This window comes from Saccopteryx leptura, chromosome 1 (assembly GCF_036850995.1).
Source record: "Saccopteryx leptura isolate mSacLep1 chromosome 1, mSacLep1_pri_phased_curated, whole genome shotgun sequence".
Lineage (NCBI taxonomy): Eukaryota > Metazoa > Chordata > Mammalia > Chiroptera > Emballonuridae > Saccopteryx > Saccopteryx leptura.
The window spans coordinates 79,243,540-79,262,895 of record NC_089503.1 but is presented as its reverse complement, the minus strand read 5'-3'; the positions used below and the strand labels follow the sequence as shown (position 1 = coordinate 79,262,895).

Here is a 19,356-nt window from a genome sequence, read left to right as displayed (position 1 = left end):
TTCAATGGTGGTGTATCCTCCCATGTACATTCCCTTTGCGCCCTGCTCACCTTGTGGAATTCCTTTGCCCTTGCTCTGTTTTGGGCATAAGCATCTTGCTTTGCTTTCTCTTCCTTTTGCTGTTTTACTTCAGCTAACTGATTGTATAATCTGTAAGACATTTATATGGAATCAGACAAATAGTTCAGAAACGTGAATTATTCAGAAATATACACATACATGTACCTTAGAGCCCTCTGATGCATGAGGACTTTTGTTGTCTTTCTGTCTTCAGGAAGTGACACCCTGACTTGACTCAGGCACTTCAGGTGACTCACAGGTGAACCTGAGCAGAGAACAGGTAATTTGAATGGTAATATAGATTCCCTTTTTGAAAAGTGATACAAATGTTTCTGGCAACATACCTGTAGAAGTTTTACCCTTGATTACTTGGCTTTCAGAGAGACGATTTTTATTCCTTATTTCTGTCTGTCTCTGACAGCATCGCTCTATAAATGATTTTTTTCTCTTTACAAATGCTTCTTGTAAGCTCCCTGATACAGGTGTAAATTTTGGAAGGGTTTCTGTTAGGAGAAAAAAGAAAAAAAGGCTGGGACCTGAGTGTGGAGTTCCTACTAGCCCCTGGGTTCACAAACCCTTTCAGACACAGCATACCTGCAGGAACTGTAGGCGACCTCTCCAAGGGGAGCTCTGACCCAGCTGGACAATCTGGGTTTTCTGTTTCTGGTACATGAGGCAGAAATTCAGTCACCTAATTTTAAGAAATTCATAAATGAAGTTGCTTTCGCTTCAAAGTTCAGGCATGGTTTCTACATCTCACCAGGTTGCAGCTGCGCCCTGGTTCAGCTTTAGAACAATTTTATAGCAAGGGAAATTCTTTAATAGTTTTACTCCCATCAAAACACTTCATTTGACCAGCAGTACTAGAGAAAAATTAGTAGCTCCCACACCTACTTTCCCATTCTACCTTAGCCAAAAGCTTTTAGTTTTAACTCACACTATCCTGGAATATTCTAAACTAGCATCAGGTCACAAGACTTGATACCATCGCTATAAACCTGGAGCCCTTACTAAAATGGAATTAGTGAAGTTATGTGCCAAGCAAGAATCCAATGGTTTGCTTGTGGAAAAAAGGGAATGTAGTTGATAGAATTTGAAATATTTTCAAAATAAACTTACAAAGCATATCCACCGTGGTATTGCCCTCCTTAAAACACCTGTTGTCTCATACCTTTGGAATAAAGTATCTCATTTGGAAAGGCAGGCAGGAGACTTAGCCTAAGTCAATGAACTAGCATCAGAAATATAAGAGGAGCATTTGAGATCTTACTCCCTGGCATGTGCCACCAGTGTATTTAGGACTACTACATGCTACAAAACAATGTTGTTCGGTTGAGAGGCTTTTCCATTGCCTGTCATCTGTCAGTTTCTCCTGTACACTTTGTAGTTTGCTGCACTTGCATAAACCACAATATGAGGAGGTAAGTTTGCAAATAATTCTAATGGAAAGAAAAAAGTGACAAAATGTGAAAAAAGTAGTTCCCCAATTCTCAGCTATGGATTGCTATGACTGCTATTACCTGAGAACTTTTCTCCTCATCTTCTTTCTTTTCTTCTAGGGTTAGGTTTGCAAAATCCATTTCAGCAATACTGATATCACTGGTGCTTACTAACGTAAGTTCTGGTTCCTCCATTATACCATGGCCAGACTCTGTCTCCTGTGTAATAAAATTAGAGAGGAAAGTGTCCAAAAATAATAGCCTTAAACATTCAAAATGTGAAAATGTACAGAACACCCCAGTGCATCCCTCCACCCCCACGCCTTTCAGATATCTGGCGAGGACTTGGGAGTAGGTGAAATAATGTGATTAACCGAAAAGGCCTACAAGGACTACAAACCCCAAAGCTCACAGGGCTAGGCAATTAGGTGCATGTTACCCGTGCTGTGGAGAAGCAGAGGATATAGCCCAAGCGGAGTGGTGCTAATGGGTTGCAGCCAAATATTGCCAATGTTGACAGATTAATTTTTTATGGGAAACGTCATCTTTTAAACATTGAGCAAGAGTTTGCAAAAGCAATCCAAAACCAAATCATCTGTGGTCTAGATGTCAACCATATATTCGATCTCTATTCTCATATGCTTATGCTTAGGACAAACAATACTATATTCAAGTGATGAGTTATTAATTCAATGTAATACAATAAGGTTGAACACCAAAGGTGCTGAAGCATAGGCCGGCTACCACTCCTCAGAGAAGATGAACAAATAATGTGACTTGGGAGGAAAACCTTTTCCAAAATTCAGGTATGTCCAAATTTGAAGATTTCTGATGATTACAAGAATGATTATCTCAAGCATATTAACAAGTAGCTTTGTTGTTTCTCTTGATTTTGTTTTGAAAAATCCTCCTGGATTTGAACATTTTTTACTTTTTTCTTTTTTTTTTTTGAAACTATATTGCCCTCTTTTTCTGCCTCTGAATTCAAAATATTGCTGTATTTTTGTTTTATTCTCTGCTGGTTTGGAAACTTTTATTTCTACTCTATTAGTAATTATCCTCACATTTATAACATGCATACTTAACTCGATTTATGTATTTATATGTGTTTTTGACCAGTATCTTAACTAAAGAATTCAAATGTCAGTAAAAAAGTCTTCCTGAAAAACCAATCTAAATGCTAACTATATAAGACGGATTTCACTCACCCAGACTGGAACAGAGCTCTGTGGTGAACATGATCCGGAACTGAGAAAGGGCTCTGACTGTGACAGCAGAGAGAGATTTGGTATGATTTTTGGAGTTTGTGCTGTAACTGACTTCTCAAAACATTTTTCATTCTGAATGGTTAATGAGTATGGTATCTGAACTAAAGTTCCCCTCTCCACTGTTCTTACACACAATTGTGAGTCAATTTCCTGTACATGTGGATTCACATTTAAAACTCCACAGCTTTCAGTTTTATTCCTTTCAGTGAGTCCTTCACTTTGTAACAGTTCATCATTTCCTCTTTCTGATAGTTCTTCTAAGCCCTGTCCTTTTCTGCCTTCTAATTGGTCTTTCACTGAGCACTCACTAGAGGTAGAACCACATGGAGTGATATGCTGTGAATTTAACTGATGAAATACATTAGCTTCAGTGGATGAAGTGAAGATTGAACTCTGCAAATTTCCAACAGAAAGCTGGGAACGGACATTTTCCCCCTTGTTCTGTAATGTTTCAGTTGGTTCACAGGAATACTGCTTTTCCAAGCCTTGGGAAGAATCTCTTGCTTCAATACTTAAAATACTTGGTAGATCAGTATGTTGGCTCCCCTCCAGTGAAGAAAATTCTGGTAGAGGCTGTTGAAAAAACTGTTCAGATCCTGCAATAAGTTGAAGAAATCAGTCAGTTGTCATATGTGATAAAACCTGGATACTGATACAGCCCCTAATACTTTGAGAAAATTGCATAGCTTAGTTCCTACAATTTTAGGAGAGAAAGTTGATATGTGTAACCATGAACAGAAAGCTAAAGGATGGTCAGTGACTTTCAAATAACTGCTGCTCACACCATGTATTTTCCCTATTATTAATTAAAAAACATGGCTATCTGACATAATGAGTACATTCTCCCTCATTATGAGAACCAAATATTGATTCTGTTATAACAGAAGGACTTAGGTTAAAACGTGTGTGTATCTCGTGTATGTGTATGTGTGTGTGTGTTTATGTATATATAATTATATTTGTACAAAACGTTTTAGAAGGATAAACTGTAAGAGTTGAAGAGGCAGCACTTTATCAAGTTCACTACTGTGAAACTGCTAAGTGAGCATACATTACCGCTGTTATTTAAATGAATACAAGAAACAGAATTTGTAACACTGGGGGCAGAGGTGAGAACAGGACTGGAGACAAACCAGGAACTGCTAGGCACAATTTCCAAGAAAAATGCATGTAAACAAACAAGAAGAAAAGTACTGGGTTTTAACTTTTTCTAACTTAATCATACATACCTTCAATAATATTTTCTGTGTCAAAACTGTGAGCTGCAGAGTGAGTGAAGTCGGAGGCAGGCTGCTGACTGAGGTTTGTAATAAGGGAAGACTGCAGGCTGGTCCTCCTCAGTGCAGTAAAGGAAACTGTCCCTCTGGATGGCACAATGGCGTGGTGGCTTCCACCTGAAGTGTCTGGGCTCTGATGCAGAATGACAGGAAAATGCTGAAATACTGATTATTACAAGTTGAGTCAATAATCATGTTCCTTTGACATTACTCTTCCTTAATTGTCACTTTAACATCACACTAATAATTTACTTAGTCAAGCCTAATTCTTCCATTTCAGTTCATATGAAAGGGCATTTTAAAAAAATATTAAAATAATTTTAGAAAATAATAAAGAAAAATTGTGAATTAACCATTTGAGTTTAGAGCCTGATGAGTTCATTTCTGATTAGCACAAATGGTGTCCAGCCCAGATGTCAGTGTGTGGAGGTAGAAAGACCCAGGCTTGGATCTTAGCTTCTTTACTGGATGGAAAAAGACTTTTGAAAATTTGCAAAATTTTATTTACCTGAAATGTTTAAGGATGAATTCCATTAATGTCCATTATAGTAAATAAACAAAAATACTGTAAGGTCACTTATGAGTCATACTCACTATCTGGAGCAAGGCTGACCAAATAAAATTCTAAAGCAGCTACGTTCAGTCTTGGTTCCACTTTAGACGCTCCTGGGTACTTTCACAAAGTCCTCACACTGGAGCTCTCTGAGGGATTCTGATTTCATTGCTCTGGGGTGCAGTCTGGGCATCGAGATTTTTAAAAGCTTTCCATATGATTCTAATTGGTAACCAAGATTAACAACCATTGTTCTGTTCTAACAGAAAAAAGTGTCAGACTATTCTGGAAAATTCAGGGAAATGAAGCATGTACTTTAAAATACCTGATAGATTAAAATACCTGGAAGACAAGATGGCACTGGAGTAGGCGGACGTACCAACCTCCCAGAACCAAAGTGGATTACAAACTAATTTTAAGAAATATCATCTGGAAAAACCAACTTTAGCCTAAACTAAGAGGACTCTTCAACCAAGGAACACTGAAGAAGCCACACTAAGACTGGTAGAAAAAGCGGAAACGCGGAGAGGGCTGCCCAGCTCCCTGGAGTGAACGGCAGCCAGGAGAGGCTCACGTGGCGGGAAGTGAGTTTAGCAAAAAGAGGAGGATCCTGAGTCCCAGGAACAAAGCCCCAGCCTGCAGCCCCACAGCCTAGAAGAGGCATATGGACAGTATTTAGCTGGAAACAAGTCAGGACACTGTTTGTGAGAAAGAGACTGACTTCTCAGACCCTGGATTCTTCTTAAAGGGACCGCACAGAAAACCTATCTCACAACCACTCACCCAGGGCTCCGGGGGACGGGGAAATAGGAGAGGACCAGAGTAGCAGGAAAAGAGTATAATCTAGGAGGCACAGGGAGAAACATTATGGGAGAGAGCCATCCTAATCCCTGGGACGAGTCACTCCCTAAATCTGAAGTGAATATTTCCCCTGGAAACAGCAATACCAGCAAAGGGAAGCAGGACATCAGCCAAACAAGCTCTCCCACGGCACTCAGAGCAGAGTCGCTTAGAAGGAGGGAGCTTTCGGGACTACAGTAGTGAGTGTTAGGGTCTGAGCTGCAGCGCCCCCACCCACACGGCTGAGGGCTCGCTGGAGAACGGGTGGTGGCGGAAAGCGGAAGCGTGGTTCTGTCGGCAAGGGCAGAAGCCGGCTGGCCACCACTGAGGGCCAGGTGTGAGCTCAGTCTTGCTCGGCTGGGGAGGAGGGGGAGTGCAAAAGCGGTCAAGCCCAGCTGCGGGCAGCCTGCAATCCAGCCTGTGGGAGAAGGGCGGGAACCCTGGAAGGGGTGGAGACTAGCCCTTGAGCAAGGGTGCAGTAGCACAGCCTTGCCCCACCTGTGGAACCAAGGCTTGTGGCCTGACTTGGGAGCCGGCTCCTTCCACGGGGGTGGAGCCAAAAACCCAGAACAGGCAGAGTCCCGCCTGGTCTGTGGAGCCAAGGATTGCAGCCGTCCCACAAGCGGGCTCCTCCTGCAAGGGTGAGGCGAAGGCCCGGAAACAGGCGGAGATCCTCAGCTGAGCAAAGGTGCTCGCTATTGCCCTCAGGGCCGAGCATAACGCCACCCATGGGGGCGGGGCAAAGGCCAAGGCCACCAAGGCTTGTACACTCAAGCACGTGATCACAGCCACTCCTGTAAAGGAGGCAGAAACCACAGCAACAGCCCCAATGGGCAGGCAATGCACATACCCAAATGCCCTAGGTAGCAACAGCAGAGGGGGTGGTGGGCCAGCAAACAGACCATACCAAGGGAACAGAGGCCACACCCAGTGGACTCCAGTGGCCAAAACCTTCCTTTAAACAGAGAAAATGAGAAGGCAGAGAAATGCAACACAAATGAATCAAGAGAAATCCCCAGAAAAGGACCTGAATAAAGCAGATATAACCAAATTACCAGATGCAGAGTTTAAAATAATGATTGTTAGGATGCTCAAAGATATGAGAACAACAATAGATGGTCATTACGAACATCTAATAAAGAGATAGCAAATATAAAAAAGGACATTGAAATAATAAAAAAGAGGGGGTGGGGAGGGGCACAAAGAAAACAAGATAGAAGGTGACAGAGGATAATCTGACTTTGGGTGGTGGGTATGCAACATAATTGAACGACAAGATAACCTGGACTTGTTATCTTTGAATATATGTATCCTGATTTATTGATGTCACCCCATTAAAAAAATAAAATTATTAAAAAAAAAAAAAAAGAAATAATAAAAAAGAATCAGTCAGAAATGACAAATACAATACAATATCAGAAATGAAGAACACAATGGAAGGAATTAAAAGCAGGATGAATGAAGCTGAGAATGGAATCAGAGAGTTAAAGGACAAGATAAAAAAAGACATGGAAGCAGAGCAGAAAAAAGAGACTCAAAAAGTTAGGAAACTCTAAGAGAGCTCTGTGACAACATGAAGAGAAATAACAACCACATCATAGGGGATCCTGAAGAAGAAGAGAAAGAAAAAGAAATAGAGACTTTGTTCAAGCATATCATAGCTGAAAACTTCCCTCAATTAAGGCAGGAAAACATCTCACATGTTCAAGAAGGACAGATAGCTCCATTAAAGAGAAACCCAAAGAAATCAACACCAAGACACATCATAATTAAAATATCAAAGCTAAGTGATAAAGAGAAAATATTAAAAGCTGCTAGAGAAAAAAAGACTATCACCTACAAAGGAGCCCCCATAAGGATGACTTCTGATTTCTCAACAGAAACAGTTGAGGCCAGAAGAGAATGGCAACAAATATTCAAAGTAAAGCAGAACAACAGCCTACAACCAACACTACTTTATCTAGAAGGCTATCATTTAAAATTGAAGGAGAAATAAAAAGCTTTCCAGACAAAAAAAAAACAACTCAAGAATTCACTACAACCGAACCAAGGCTGCAAGAAATGCTAAGGGGCCTGTTGTAAACAGATCAAAGGAGAAAAAGAATATAGCAAAAGAGGAATACAGTTTTAAAGAATAAAATGGCAATAAACAATTACATATCAATAATAACCTTAAATGTAAATGGATTAAATAATCCAATCAAAAGACATAGGATAGCTGCATGGATAAGAAAACAGGACCCATACATATGCTGTCTACAAGAGACACACCTTAAAACAAAAGATGCACAGGCCCTGGCCGGTTGGCTTAGTGGTAGAGCGTCGGCCTGGTGTACAGAAGTCCTGGGTTCGATTCCCGGCCAGGGCACATAGGAGAAGCACCCATCTGCTTCTCCACCCCTCCCCCTCTCCTTCCTCTCTGTCTCTCTCTTCCCCTCCCGCAGCCAAGGCTCCATTGGAGCAAAGATGGCCCGGGTGCTGGGGATGGCTCTGTGGCCTCTGCCTCAGGTGCTAGAGTGGCTCTGGTCGCAGCATAGCGAGACCCAGGATGGGCAGAGCATTGCCCCCTGGTGGGGAGAGCATCGCCCCTGGTGGGCGTGCCGGGTGGATCCAGGTAGGGTGCATGCAGGAGTCTGACTGTCTCTCCCCATTTCCAGCTTCAGAAAAATACAAAAAAAAACCCCAAACAAAAACAAAAAAAAACAAAAGATGCACATAGACTGAAGATAGAGGATGGAAAAAATTTCACGCAAATGGAAATAAAAAATAGCTGGGGTAGCAATACTTATATCAGACAAAATGGACTTTAAAACAAAGACTATAGTTAGAGATCAAGAAGGGCACTACATAATGATAAAGGGAGCAATCCAACAGGAAGATATAACCATTATAAATATCTATGTATCTAATATAGGAGGACCTAAATATATAAAGCAGACTTTGATGGATTTAAAGGGCGAGATTAACAGCAATACCATAATAGTGAGGGATTTCAATACCCCACTAACATCACTAGATAGATCCTCAAGAAAAAAAATTAACAAAGAAACAGCAGACTTAAAAAACATACTAGATCAATTTGATTTAATAGATATCTTCAGAACCTTTCACCCTAAAACAGCAGAATATACATTCTTTTCAAGTGCTCATGGTATTCTCTAGAATAGAGCACATGTTAGGGCACAAAAGTAGTCTCAACAAAATTAAGAAGATTGAAATCATATCGAGCACTTTCTCTGATCACAATGGCATTAAACTAGAAATCAACCACAACAGAAAAACTAAAAAATACTCAAACATTTGGAAACTGAATAGCATATTATGAAATAACGAATGAGTAAACAATGAGATCAAAGAAGAAATTAAAAAATTCCTAGAAATGAACGATAAGGAACATATATCAACTCAAAATATATGGGAGCCCTGGCCGGTTGGCTCAGCGGTAGAGCGTCGGCCTAGCGTGCGGAGGACCCGGGTTCGATTCCCGGCCAGGGCACACAGGAGAAGCGCCCATTTGCTTCTCCACCCCTCCGCCGCGCCTTCCTCTCTGTCTCTCTCTTCCCCTCCTGCAGCCGGGGCTCCATTGGAGCAAAGATGGCCTGGGTGCTGGGGATGGCTCTGTGGCCTCTGCCCCAAGCGCTAGAGTGGCTCTGGTCGCAACATGGCGATGCCCAGGATGGGCAGAGCGTCGCCCCATGGTGGGCGTGCCGGGTGGATCCCGGTTGGGCGCATGCGGGAGTCTGTCTGACTGTCTCTCCCTGTTTCCAGGTTCAGAAAAATGCAAAAAAAAAAAAAAAATGGGACACAGCAAAAGCAGTCCTGAGAGAGAAGTTCATAGCATTACGAGCATACCTCAAGAAGCTAGAAAAAGCTCAAATAAACTTGACCTTACATCTAAAAGAACTAGAAAAAGAATAGCAAGTAAAGCCCAGAGCTAGTAGAAGGAATGAAATAATAAAGATCAGAGCAGAAATAAATGACATAGAGGCTAAAGAAAAAATACAGAGGATCAATGAAACCAGGAGCTGGTTCTTTGAAAAGGTAAACAAGATCGATGAACCTTTAACGAGACTCAACATGAAAAAAAGAGAGAGGACTCAAATAAATAAAATTAGAAACGAGAGTAAAGATATAAGAACTGACACAACAGAAATACAAAACATTGTAAGAAAATACTATGAAGAACTGTACGCCAAAAAACTAGACAACCTAGATGAAATGGACAAATTTCTTGAAACATATAATCTTCCAAAAATTAATCTGGAAGAATCAGAAAACCTAAACAGACCAGTTACAACAAATGAGATTGAAACAGTTATCAAAAAACTCCCAAAAAAGAAAAGTCCTGGGCCTGATGTCTTCACAAGTGAATTCTACCAAATATTCAAAGAAGAACTAACTCCTATCCTTCTCAAGCTATCTCAAAAAAATTCAAGAGGGGCCCTGGACAGTTGGCTCAGTGGTAGAGCGTCAGCCTGACGAGCAGGGGACCCGGGTTCGATTCCCAGCCAGGGCACACAGGAGAAGCGCCCATTTGCTTCCCCACACCCCCACCTCCTTCCTCTCTGTCTCTCTCTTCCCCTCCCGCAGCGAGGCTCCATTGGAGCAAAGATGGCCCAGGCGCTGGGGATGGCTCCTTGGCCTCTGCCCCAGGCGCTAGAGTGGCTCTGGTCGCGACAGAGCGATGCCCCGGAGGGGCAGAGCATTGCCCCCTGGTGGGCAGAGCTTCGCCCCTGGTGGGCGTGCAGGGTGGATCCCGGTCGGGCGCATGCGGGAGTCTGTCTGACTGTCTCTCCCCGTTTCCAGCTTCAGAAAAAAACAAAAAAAAACAAACAAGAAAAAAAAATTCAAGAGGAAGGAAGACTTCCAAGCTCCTTTTATGAGGCAAGCATAATTCTTCTTCCAAAACCATGCAAAGACAACACACAGAAAGAAAATTATAGGCCAATATCCCTGATGAACTTACATGCTAAAATCCTCAACAAAATATTAGCAAACAGGATCCAGCAATATATGAAAAAAATCATACACCATGATCAAGTTGGATTTATTCTGAGGAGGCAAGGCTGGTACAGTACTCTCAAATCAATCAATGTGATTCATCACATGAAACAAAAGGAAGGAGAAAAACCACATGATAATTTCAATAGATGCAGGAAAGCATTTGATAAAATCCAGCACCCATTCATGATCAAAACTCTCAGCAAAGAGGGAATACAAGGAACATACCTCAACATGATAAAGGCCATTTATGACAAACCCACAGCCAACATCATACTCAATGGGCAAAAATTAAAAGCAATCCCCTTAAGATCAGGAACAAGGAAGGGGTGCCCTCTTTCACCACTCTTATTCAACATAGTTCTGGAAGTCCTAGCCACAGCAATCAGACAAGAAAAACAAATAAAAGGCATCCAAATTGGAAAAGAAGAAGAAAAACTATCATTATTTACAGATGACATGATATTGTATATAGAAAACTCTAGGCTGACCTGTGGTGGCGCAGTGGGATAAAGCGTCGACCTGGAACACTCAGGTCGCCGGTTCGAAACCTTGGGCTTGCCTGGTCAAGGCACATATGGGAGTTGATGCTTCCTGCTCCTCCCCCTTCTCTGTCTCTCACTCCTCTCTCTCTAAAAAAATCAATAAATAAAATATTTAAAAAAAAATTAAAAAAAAAAAAAAAAGAAAACTCTAAAGTCGGTCAAAAAACTACTAGACCATTACCAGCTAGAGCAGCGGTCATTGGGACTTGGACGTGAGCTGCAAAGTATAGAATTGTGACGATTCCAGTGCCATGCGGACTTTTCCTGGATGTGGACTTTTTCTGGACTCCTGCTCCTTGTGATAGCTCCTAACGGACTGAACTGGGGTTGGATTGCATTCACAGGGATTTGGAATGGTGTTGGTGCCAACCTGGACTTGGTGAACATGTTAAGGACACTACTCTTTTATGGATTCTTGTTGTATTGGCCAAGAGTTTGCTTAAAGGCTTTAATCGTGGGGGGGGGGGGAATATATATATATATATATATATATATATATATATATATGGATAAAGAAGATGTGGCACATATACACTATGGTATACTACTCAGCCATAAGAAATGATGACATCGGATCATTTACAGCAAAATGGTGGGATCTTGATAACATTATACGGAGTGAAATAAGTAAATCAGAAAATACCAAGAACTGCATGATTCGATACATTGGTGGGCCATAAAAACGAGACTAAGAGACATGGACAAGAGTGTGGTGGTTATGGGGGAGAGGGAAGGAGGGCGAGGGGAAGGGGGGGAGGGGCACAAAGAAAACTAGATAGAAGGTGATGGAGGACAATCTAACTTTGGATGATGGGTATGAAACATAACTGAATGACGAGATAACCTGGACATGTTTTCTTTGAATATACGTACCCTGATTTATTGATGTCACCCCATTAAAATTAATAAAAATTTATTTATAAAAAAACAAAGAAAACAACTAGACCTGATAAGTGAATTCAGCAAAGTGGCAGGATATAAAATTAATACTCAGAAATCAGAGGCATTTTTATATGCTAACAATGAACTGTCAGAAAGAGAAATTAAGGAAACAATCCCCTTTATCATTGCAACCAAAAAATAAAGTACCTAGGAATAAATTTAACCAGGGAGATTAAAGACTTGTACTCAGAAAATTATAAAACATTGATAAAAGAAATCAGGGAAGATACAAACAAGTGGAAACATATACCATGCTCATGGTTAGGAAGAATAAACATCATTAAAATGTCTATATTACCAAAGCAATTTATAAATTCAATGCAATACGGATTAAAATACCAGTGACTTACTTCAAAGATATAGAACACATATTCCAAAAATTTATATGGAACCAAAAGAGAACATGAATAGCCTCAGCAATCTTGAAAAGGAAGAAAAAAGTGGGAGGTATCACACTTCCGGATATCTAGTTATATTATAAGGCCACTGTACTCAAAACAGCCTGGTACTGGTTTAAAAACAGGCATATAGATCAATGGAACAGAACTGAGACCCCAGAAATAAACCCACACTTTTATAGACAATTGATATTTGACAAAGGAGATAAGAACATACATTGGAGTAAAGACAGCCTCTTCAACAAATGGTGTTGGGAAAATTGGACAGCTACCTGCAAAAAAATAAAACTAGACCACCAACTTACACCATTCACAAAAATAAACTCAAAATGGATAAAAGACTTAAATGTAAGGCGTGAAATGTAATAAGCATCTTAGAAGAAAACAAAGGCAGTAAGCTCTCCGACATCTCCCGCAACAATATATTTGCTGATTTGTCTCCATAGGCAAGTGAAATAAAAGACAGGATAAACAAATGGGACTTTATCAAACTAAAAAGCTTCTGCACAGCTAAAGACAAACTACACAATGGGAGAATATATTTGATAATGCATCTGATAAGGGGTTAATACCAAAATTTATAAAGAACTTGTAAAACTTAATACCAGGAAGACAAACAATCCAATCCACAAATGGGCAAAAGAAAGGAATAGACACTTCTCCAAAGAGGACCTACAGATGGCCAATAGGCAGATGACACAATGCTCAACATCACTAATCATTAGAGAAATGCAAATTAAAACCACAATGAGATATCACCTCACACCAGTCAGAATGGCGCTCATCAACAAAACAACAAAGAATAAGTGTTGGCAAGGATGTGGAGAAAAGGGAACCCTCCTGCACTGCTGGTGGGAATGCAGACTGGTGCAGCCACTGTGGAAAACAGTATGGAGATTCCTCAAGAAATTAAAAATTGAACTGCTTTTTGACCCAGCTATACCCCTGTTAGGAATATACCCCAAGAACACCATAGCACTGTTTGAAAAGAAGAAATGCACCCCCATGTTAATGGCAGCATTGTTCACAACAGCGAAGATCTTGAAACAGCCCAAGTGTCTGTCAGTGGACGAGTGGATTAAAAAGCTTTGGTACATATATACTATGGAATACTACTCAGCCATAAGAAATGATGACATTGGATCATTGACAACAACTTGGATGGACCTCGATAACATACTGAGTGAAAGAAGTAAATCAGAAAAAACTAAGAACTATATGATTCCATATATAGGTAGGACATAAAAATGAGACTCAGAGACATGGACAACAGTGTGGGGGACACAGGGTTTGGGGGATGGGAGAGGGAGGGGGTTGGGGGAGGGGAGGGGCACAGAGAAAACCAGTTAGAAGGTGATGGAAGACAACTGGACTTTGGGTGATGGGAATGCAGCATAATCAAATGTCAAAATAACCTAGAGATGTTTTCTCTGAACAGATGTACCCTGATTTATCAATGTCACCCCATTAAAATTAATCAAAAACAAAATTAGTCTCACGGTTAATTCAGACAGAAGAATAGTATAAGGATGCTAATTCTGCTTCTCAGGCCACATCCTGCAAAAGGGGCCCCAAGCAAATTGGTGATTTGGCTCGTCTGATTTTGCCAATTGGATTTAAAAAAATAGGTCAGGAACACCCTGAAATGGAACTAATACATGAGCATAAATTTATTTTTATTTATTTGTTTTTCTGAAGCTGGAAACGGGGAGAGACAGTCAGACAGACTCCCGCATGTGCCCGACCGGGATCCACCCGGCATGCCCACCAGGGGCGACGCTCTGCCCACCAGGGAGCGATGCTCTGCCCCTCCGGGGCATCGCTCTGCCGCGACCAGAGCCACTCTAGCGCCTGGGGCAGAGGCCAAGGAGCCATCCCCAGCGCCCGGGCCATCCCCTTTGCTCCAATGGAGCCTCGGCTGCGGGAGGGGAAGAGAGAGACAGAGAGGAAGGAGGGGGGGTGGATAAGCAAATGGGCGCTTCTCCTGTGTGCCCTGGCCGGGAATCGAACCCGGGTCCCCCGCACGCCAGGCCGACGCTCTACCGCTGAGCCAACTGGCCAGGGCCATGAGCATAAATTTAAAGGAGTTTTAGATACTAGAGCTGATGTATCTCTTATTGCTAAGTTACATTGGCCTCCTTCCTGGCCCACTCATGCAGCAGCCACAGAATTATAAGGTATAGGGCAGAATAAATCCCCTCAAAAAAGTTCTAGTTTTTTACATTGGGAAGATTAAGAAGGTCATTCTGGATTTTTTAAGCCTTATGTGCTCCCTGGATGGCCAGTTAACTTGTGGGGTAGAGATGTTTTGAAAAATATGGGAGCGTTGTCTGTCAGTCCTAATGGTTTAGTCAGTACTCAGATGCTTGATTGGGGATTTCTGCCCATTAAGGGACTAGGGAAAGAACAGCGAGGAATTCTCACCCCCACAGAAGTGGCACCCATTACCAGAAGGTGTGGATTAGGATATCAAAATTTAGCATAGGGGCCTTGGTAGCTCCTGCTACCTTAATAATGCATTGTGCAGACCCAATTACTTGGAAATAAAATAATCCTGTATGGGTAGACCAATGGCCCCTTCCTCAGGAGAAACTTAGGGCAGCTGCTCAATTGGTACAAGAGCAGCTACAGCTTGGGCACATTGAGCCATCTAATAATAGCCCATGGAATACACTTTCATATTTTGATTTTGTCGCATCCTGGATTATCAAGGGGCATAGGCGACTCTTAACAGCTTATAGGTTTTGAGCCTCAAAATTATTGTTGTTCCTTTTTTCAAAGGATGAACAATGGCTCTGGGAAACTTACACTAAATGGCAAATTGCTTTTGCAAATCAATGGACAACTGTATACTGAAACTGTCAACTTAAAATCAGCTCAAAGACTAGAATTATATGCCATTATCATGGCTTTTCAGCATTTGCCATATTCCCCCTTTTGTCTATATACAGACAGCAAATATTTACTTATGGTGTTTTCACTATAAAGACTGCTTGTTGTAGGGACAAATGCTGATGAACTATTTCAGCAGTTCCTCCTTCTTCAAAGACTTGTATGTCAACATAGAGCTCCTATGTTTTATAGTAATACTCGAGCTCACTCCATGCTCCCTGGAACTTTAGCACAAGGGAATGCCCTTGTTAATCAAGCTACTCAAAAGAAAATTATTTGGAGCAACCATGACAGATCAAGCAATTCAGTCTCATACTACTCATCACCAGAAAGCTGCAGCCCTGTGTAAACAGTTTCAACTTTCTTGGGAAGCAGCACAGCAGATTGGTAAATCCTTTCCAAGGGGTCCTATACTACAAGCTCTCCCTTCATTTGGAGTTAAACCTCAAGTACTCTTACCAGGACAACTCTGGCAAATGGAAGTTACTCATATATCTTCATTTGGCAAACAGTCCTATGTTCACGTTACAGTGGATACCTATTCTGGATTTATAGTAACCTCTGTTCAGAACAGGAGAGGCTGCTAAGCATGTTATAGCTCATTGTCTATATGCATTGTTCTATTATTGGATTTCCTAAACTGGTTAAAACTGACAATGCTCCTGCATATGTAGCAAAAGCATTTATTGTGTTTTGTCAAACCTTTCGAATTATGTGTATTTCTTACTATCTTTAAAGTCAAGGTATTATTAAAGTGTACCCAGCAAATATATATTTTTTTATTTATTCATTTTAGAGAGGAGAGAGAGAGACAGAGAGAGAGAGGCAAGAGAGACAGGGAAGAGGAGCTGGAAGCATCAACTCCCATATGTGCCTTGACCAGGCAAGCTCTGGGTTTTGAACCGGCGAGCTCAGCATTTCCAGGTCGACGCTTTATCCACTGTGCCACCACAGGTCAGACCAAATATTTTAAGGTCAATTTAGAAAATTTAAAAGGGGAGAATCATATCCTGGAACTCCTACGGGTCTACCATATCATGCTTTTTACTTAAAAAATTTTAAATTTCTTTTGAATGCTGATGAACAAGAGATGCCAAATCTTTTTCTCCTGCAAACTTCTACCTTCTTTTATTTGATCCAGCTAATAACACTGTTTTGTCTTTTTCCAAATAGCTCCAGATATACGGAAAAGGTTTATATAGGCGGATGGGGACCCTTAATCCCCTCAGCGAGATCTTCTGAGCATGGCTTTTAAGGTACCAAGAGGTAGAAAAAGCCCAATAGAGATCAGGTGAACTACCAGCTTTTAGGATACGCCCTTAAAGGCTCCAATGCCCCAAAGGGGTCTCATAGGATTCCATCTGGGTCCTGCTTCAATAGTAAATAGGAAGGTCATTGAGCTAAAGCCTGCCAGGCTTACATGCCTTTGCTATGAGGAAAAGGGGACACTGGAAGGTAGGCTTCCCCCTCGCTCCTCTAAGGGAGGGTTCAGTCTCTTCCAGCCCTGCTCCAGCCACCTACGACCTAACCTTGCCCAGAATGCTGGGGGTTTGCCACGGAAGGCTGAAGGTGTCCAGGGCTGTCGGCCCCATCTACGTCCACGAGCCTAGGGTATTTCTTCCAAGAAGCAGGTAAACTGATCTCATCGGCACAAGGGCCACTTAACTACGTCTTGCCTGAATAGTCAGGTTTTTTATTCTTCTCTCGAAGATCTCTGTTGTGGGTGTTGATAGTCCTATTTTCTGCTGCTTTGTTTAATATATAGTGTTTCCTTTATTCCTCCTACCTCAATGTCCCACTCATATTTCAGGCTGGGACCTACTCCTAATTTAGAGCTCTCTTTCCCCCTTTTGCCAACTTCTATTATGAATCTACCTTTGCCACCCAGCTTGGTGTATCCCAAGGTTCTCTTTACCACACCACAGTCGCAGAGCTCCAGGGAAAAGCAACCTGGTCTCATCTCTCCAGGCAGAGGAGAACAGAAGCTCCATCTCCACACATGCTGCAGATGGCTTTTCCAGTCTACCTGAATCATTACCAGCTAGAAGCAGCGGTCATTGGGACTTGGACATAAGTTGCAAAGTATAGAATTGTGACAATTCTAGTGCCATGCGGACTTTTCCTGGATGTGACTTTTCCCGGACTCCTGCTCCTTATGACAGCTCCTAACGGACTGAACTGGGGTTGGGTTGCATTTGCAGGGACTTAGCATGGTGTTGGTGCCAACTTGGTCTTGGTGAACATGTTAAGGACACTACTCTTTTATGGATTCTTGCTGTATTGGCCAAAAGTGATTAAAGGCTTTAATCACTGTAAAAAAAAATAGAAGACTGGATAAAGAAGATGTGGCACATATACACTATGGTATACTACTCAGCCATAAGAAATGGTGACATCGGATCATTTACAACAAAATGGTGGGATCTTGATAACATTATATGGAGTGAAATAAGTAAATCAGAAAAAAACAAGAACTGCATGATTCGATACATTGGTGGGCCATAAAAACGAGACTAAGAGACATGGACAAGAGTGTGGTGTTTGAGGGGGGGGAGGGGCACAAAGAAAACTAGATAGAAGGTGACGGAGGACAATCTGACTTTGGGTGATGGGTATGCAACATAATTGAATGACAAGATAACCTGGACATGTTTTCTTTGAATGTATGTACCCTGATTTATTGATGTCACCCCATTAAAATTAATAAAAATTTATTTATTTTAAAAAAAAAAAAGATACCTGATAGAAGCCTCTGTCCTCTTGAGAAATCCCGGAGGATAATGACGACAAATCAAAATCTGGCTGTGGTTCTAAGGGTTTAAACAGCTGATGATGCAAGTTTGGAAAAATGAATTCAAATTCTGGAAAGTCAACGTCAACTGTTGGAATTTTAAGAAAAAAAAGTGAATTTACTTTTAAAATAAAGCCTAGAAAAGTAGTACTAAGAACATACAGTGGTTCCTCGTCTATCGCGGGAGTTAGGTTCTAGAACCCCCGCGATAGGGAAAAATCTGCGAAGTAGTGACTTTATATTTATTTTATTATTTACATATATTTTAAGGCTTTATAAACCCTCCCCACACTCCTTTAAACCTTCCCCACATTTTTTTTTTTTTTGTATTTTTCTGAAGCTGGAAACGGATAGTCGGACAGACTCCCGCATGCGCCTGACCGGGATCCACCTGGCACGCCCACCAGGGGCGACGCTCTGCCCACCAGGGAGTGATGCTCTGCCCCTCCGGGGCGTCGCTCTGCCACGACCAGAGCCACTCTAGCGCCTGGGGCAGAGGCCAAGGAGCCATCCCCAGCGCCCGGGCCATCTTTGCTCCAATGGAGCCTTGGCTGCGGGAGGGGAAGAGAGAGACAGAGAAGAAGGAGGGGGGCGGGTGGAGAAACAAATGGGCGCTTCTCCTATGTGCCCTGGCCGGGAATCGAACCCGGGTTCCCTGCACGCCAGGCCGAAGCTCTACCGCTGAGCCAACCGGCCAGGGCCCTTTCCCACACTCTTATAAACACTTCCTATACTCTTAAACACTTTCTACAGTCTTAAAGCTACATAATTTTAATTTTTTTTTTTTTTTTTAGAGAGGAGAGAGAGAGAGAGAGAGAGAGAGAGAGAGAGAGAGAGAGAGAGAAGGGGGAGGGAGGAGCAGAAAGCATCAACTCCCATATGTGCCTTGACCAGGCAAGCCCAGGGTTTTGAACCGGCGACCTCAGTGTTCCAGGTCGACGCTTTATCCACTGCGCCACCACAGGCCAGGCAAACCTACATAATTTTAACAACATATAAAATTCTATATGGGTACACACCAGTGAATACTAATGTTTTAATTAATTTTTTAATATATTTTTATATTGTTTTCAATTTTTTAGGCTAGAAAATGCTTTACCACAAAAATAATTAAAATAATAAATATATGAAAATACCTATCTATATACCGCACAATCTTTCAATATAGCAAAAAATCCGCAATACAAAATTAGATATATACAATTTAAAAACGTGATACATTGAGACTGTGAAAAGTGAACTGCTATATAGTGAGGGACTACTGGTATTCATAAAAGCTTATTTTTAGTTAAATCCCATTCAACAAAATCTTTTTTTCATTATCAGAATATGTTTTCAAATTAGATCCTC

General features: G+C 41.6%; 1 protein-coding gene across 3 annotated transcripts in view; it reads right to left on the bottom strand.

The window, feature by feature from the left end:
• The window catches only part of CEP295 (centrosomal protein 295), a 66,834-nt gene that overhangs the window by 157 nt on the left and 47,321 nt on the right, over positions 1-19,356 (bottom strand). For 2 of the 3 annotated variants that reach the window (XM_066370644.1, XM_066370665.1), the window contains 8 exons: positions 17,955-18,094; positions 3,997-4,177; positions 2,708-3,363; positions 1,581-1,718; positions 655-751; positions 405-563; positions 226-325; positions 51-150 (listed from right to left, as the gene is read on the bottom strand). In XM_066370644.1, coding sequence (XP_066226741.1) covers positions 51-150; positions 226-325; positions 405-563; positions 655-751; positions 1,581-1,718; positions 2,708-3,363; positions 3,997-4,177; positions 17,955-18,094 — 1,571 coding nt within the window. Of the gene's footprint in view, positions 1-50; positions 151-225; positions 326-404; positions 564-654; positions 752-1,580; positions 1,719-2,707; positions 3,364-3,996; positions 4,178-17,954; positions 18,095-19,356 lie in introns of those variants that run through there. The other variant, XM_066370654.1, reaches the window with a different exon arrangement.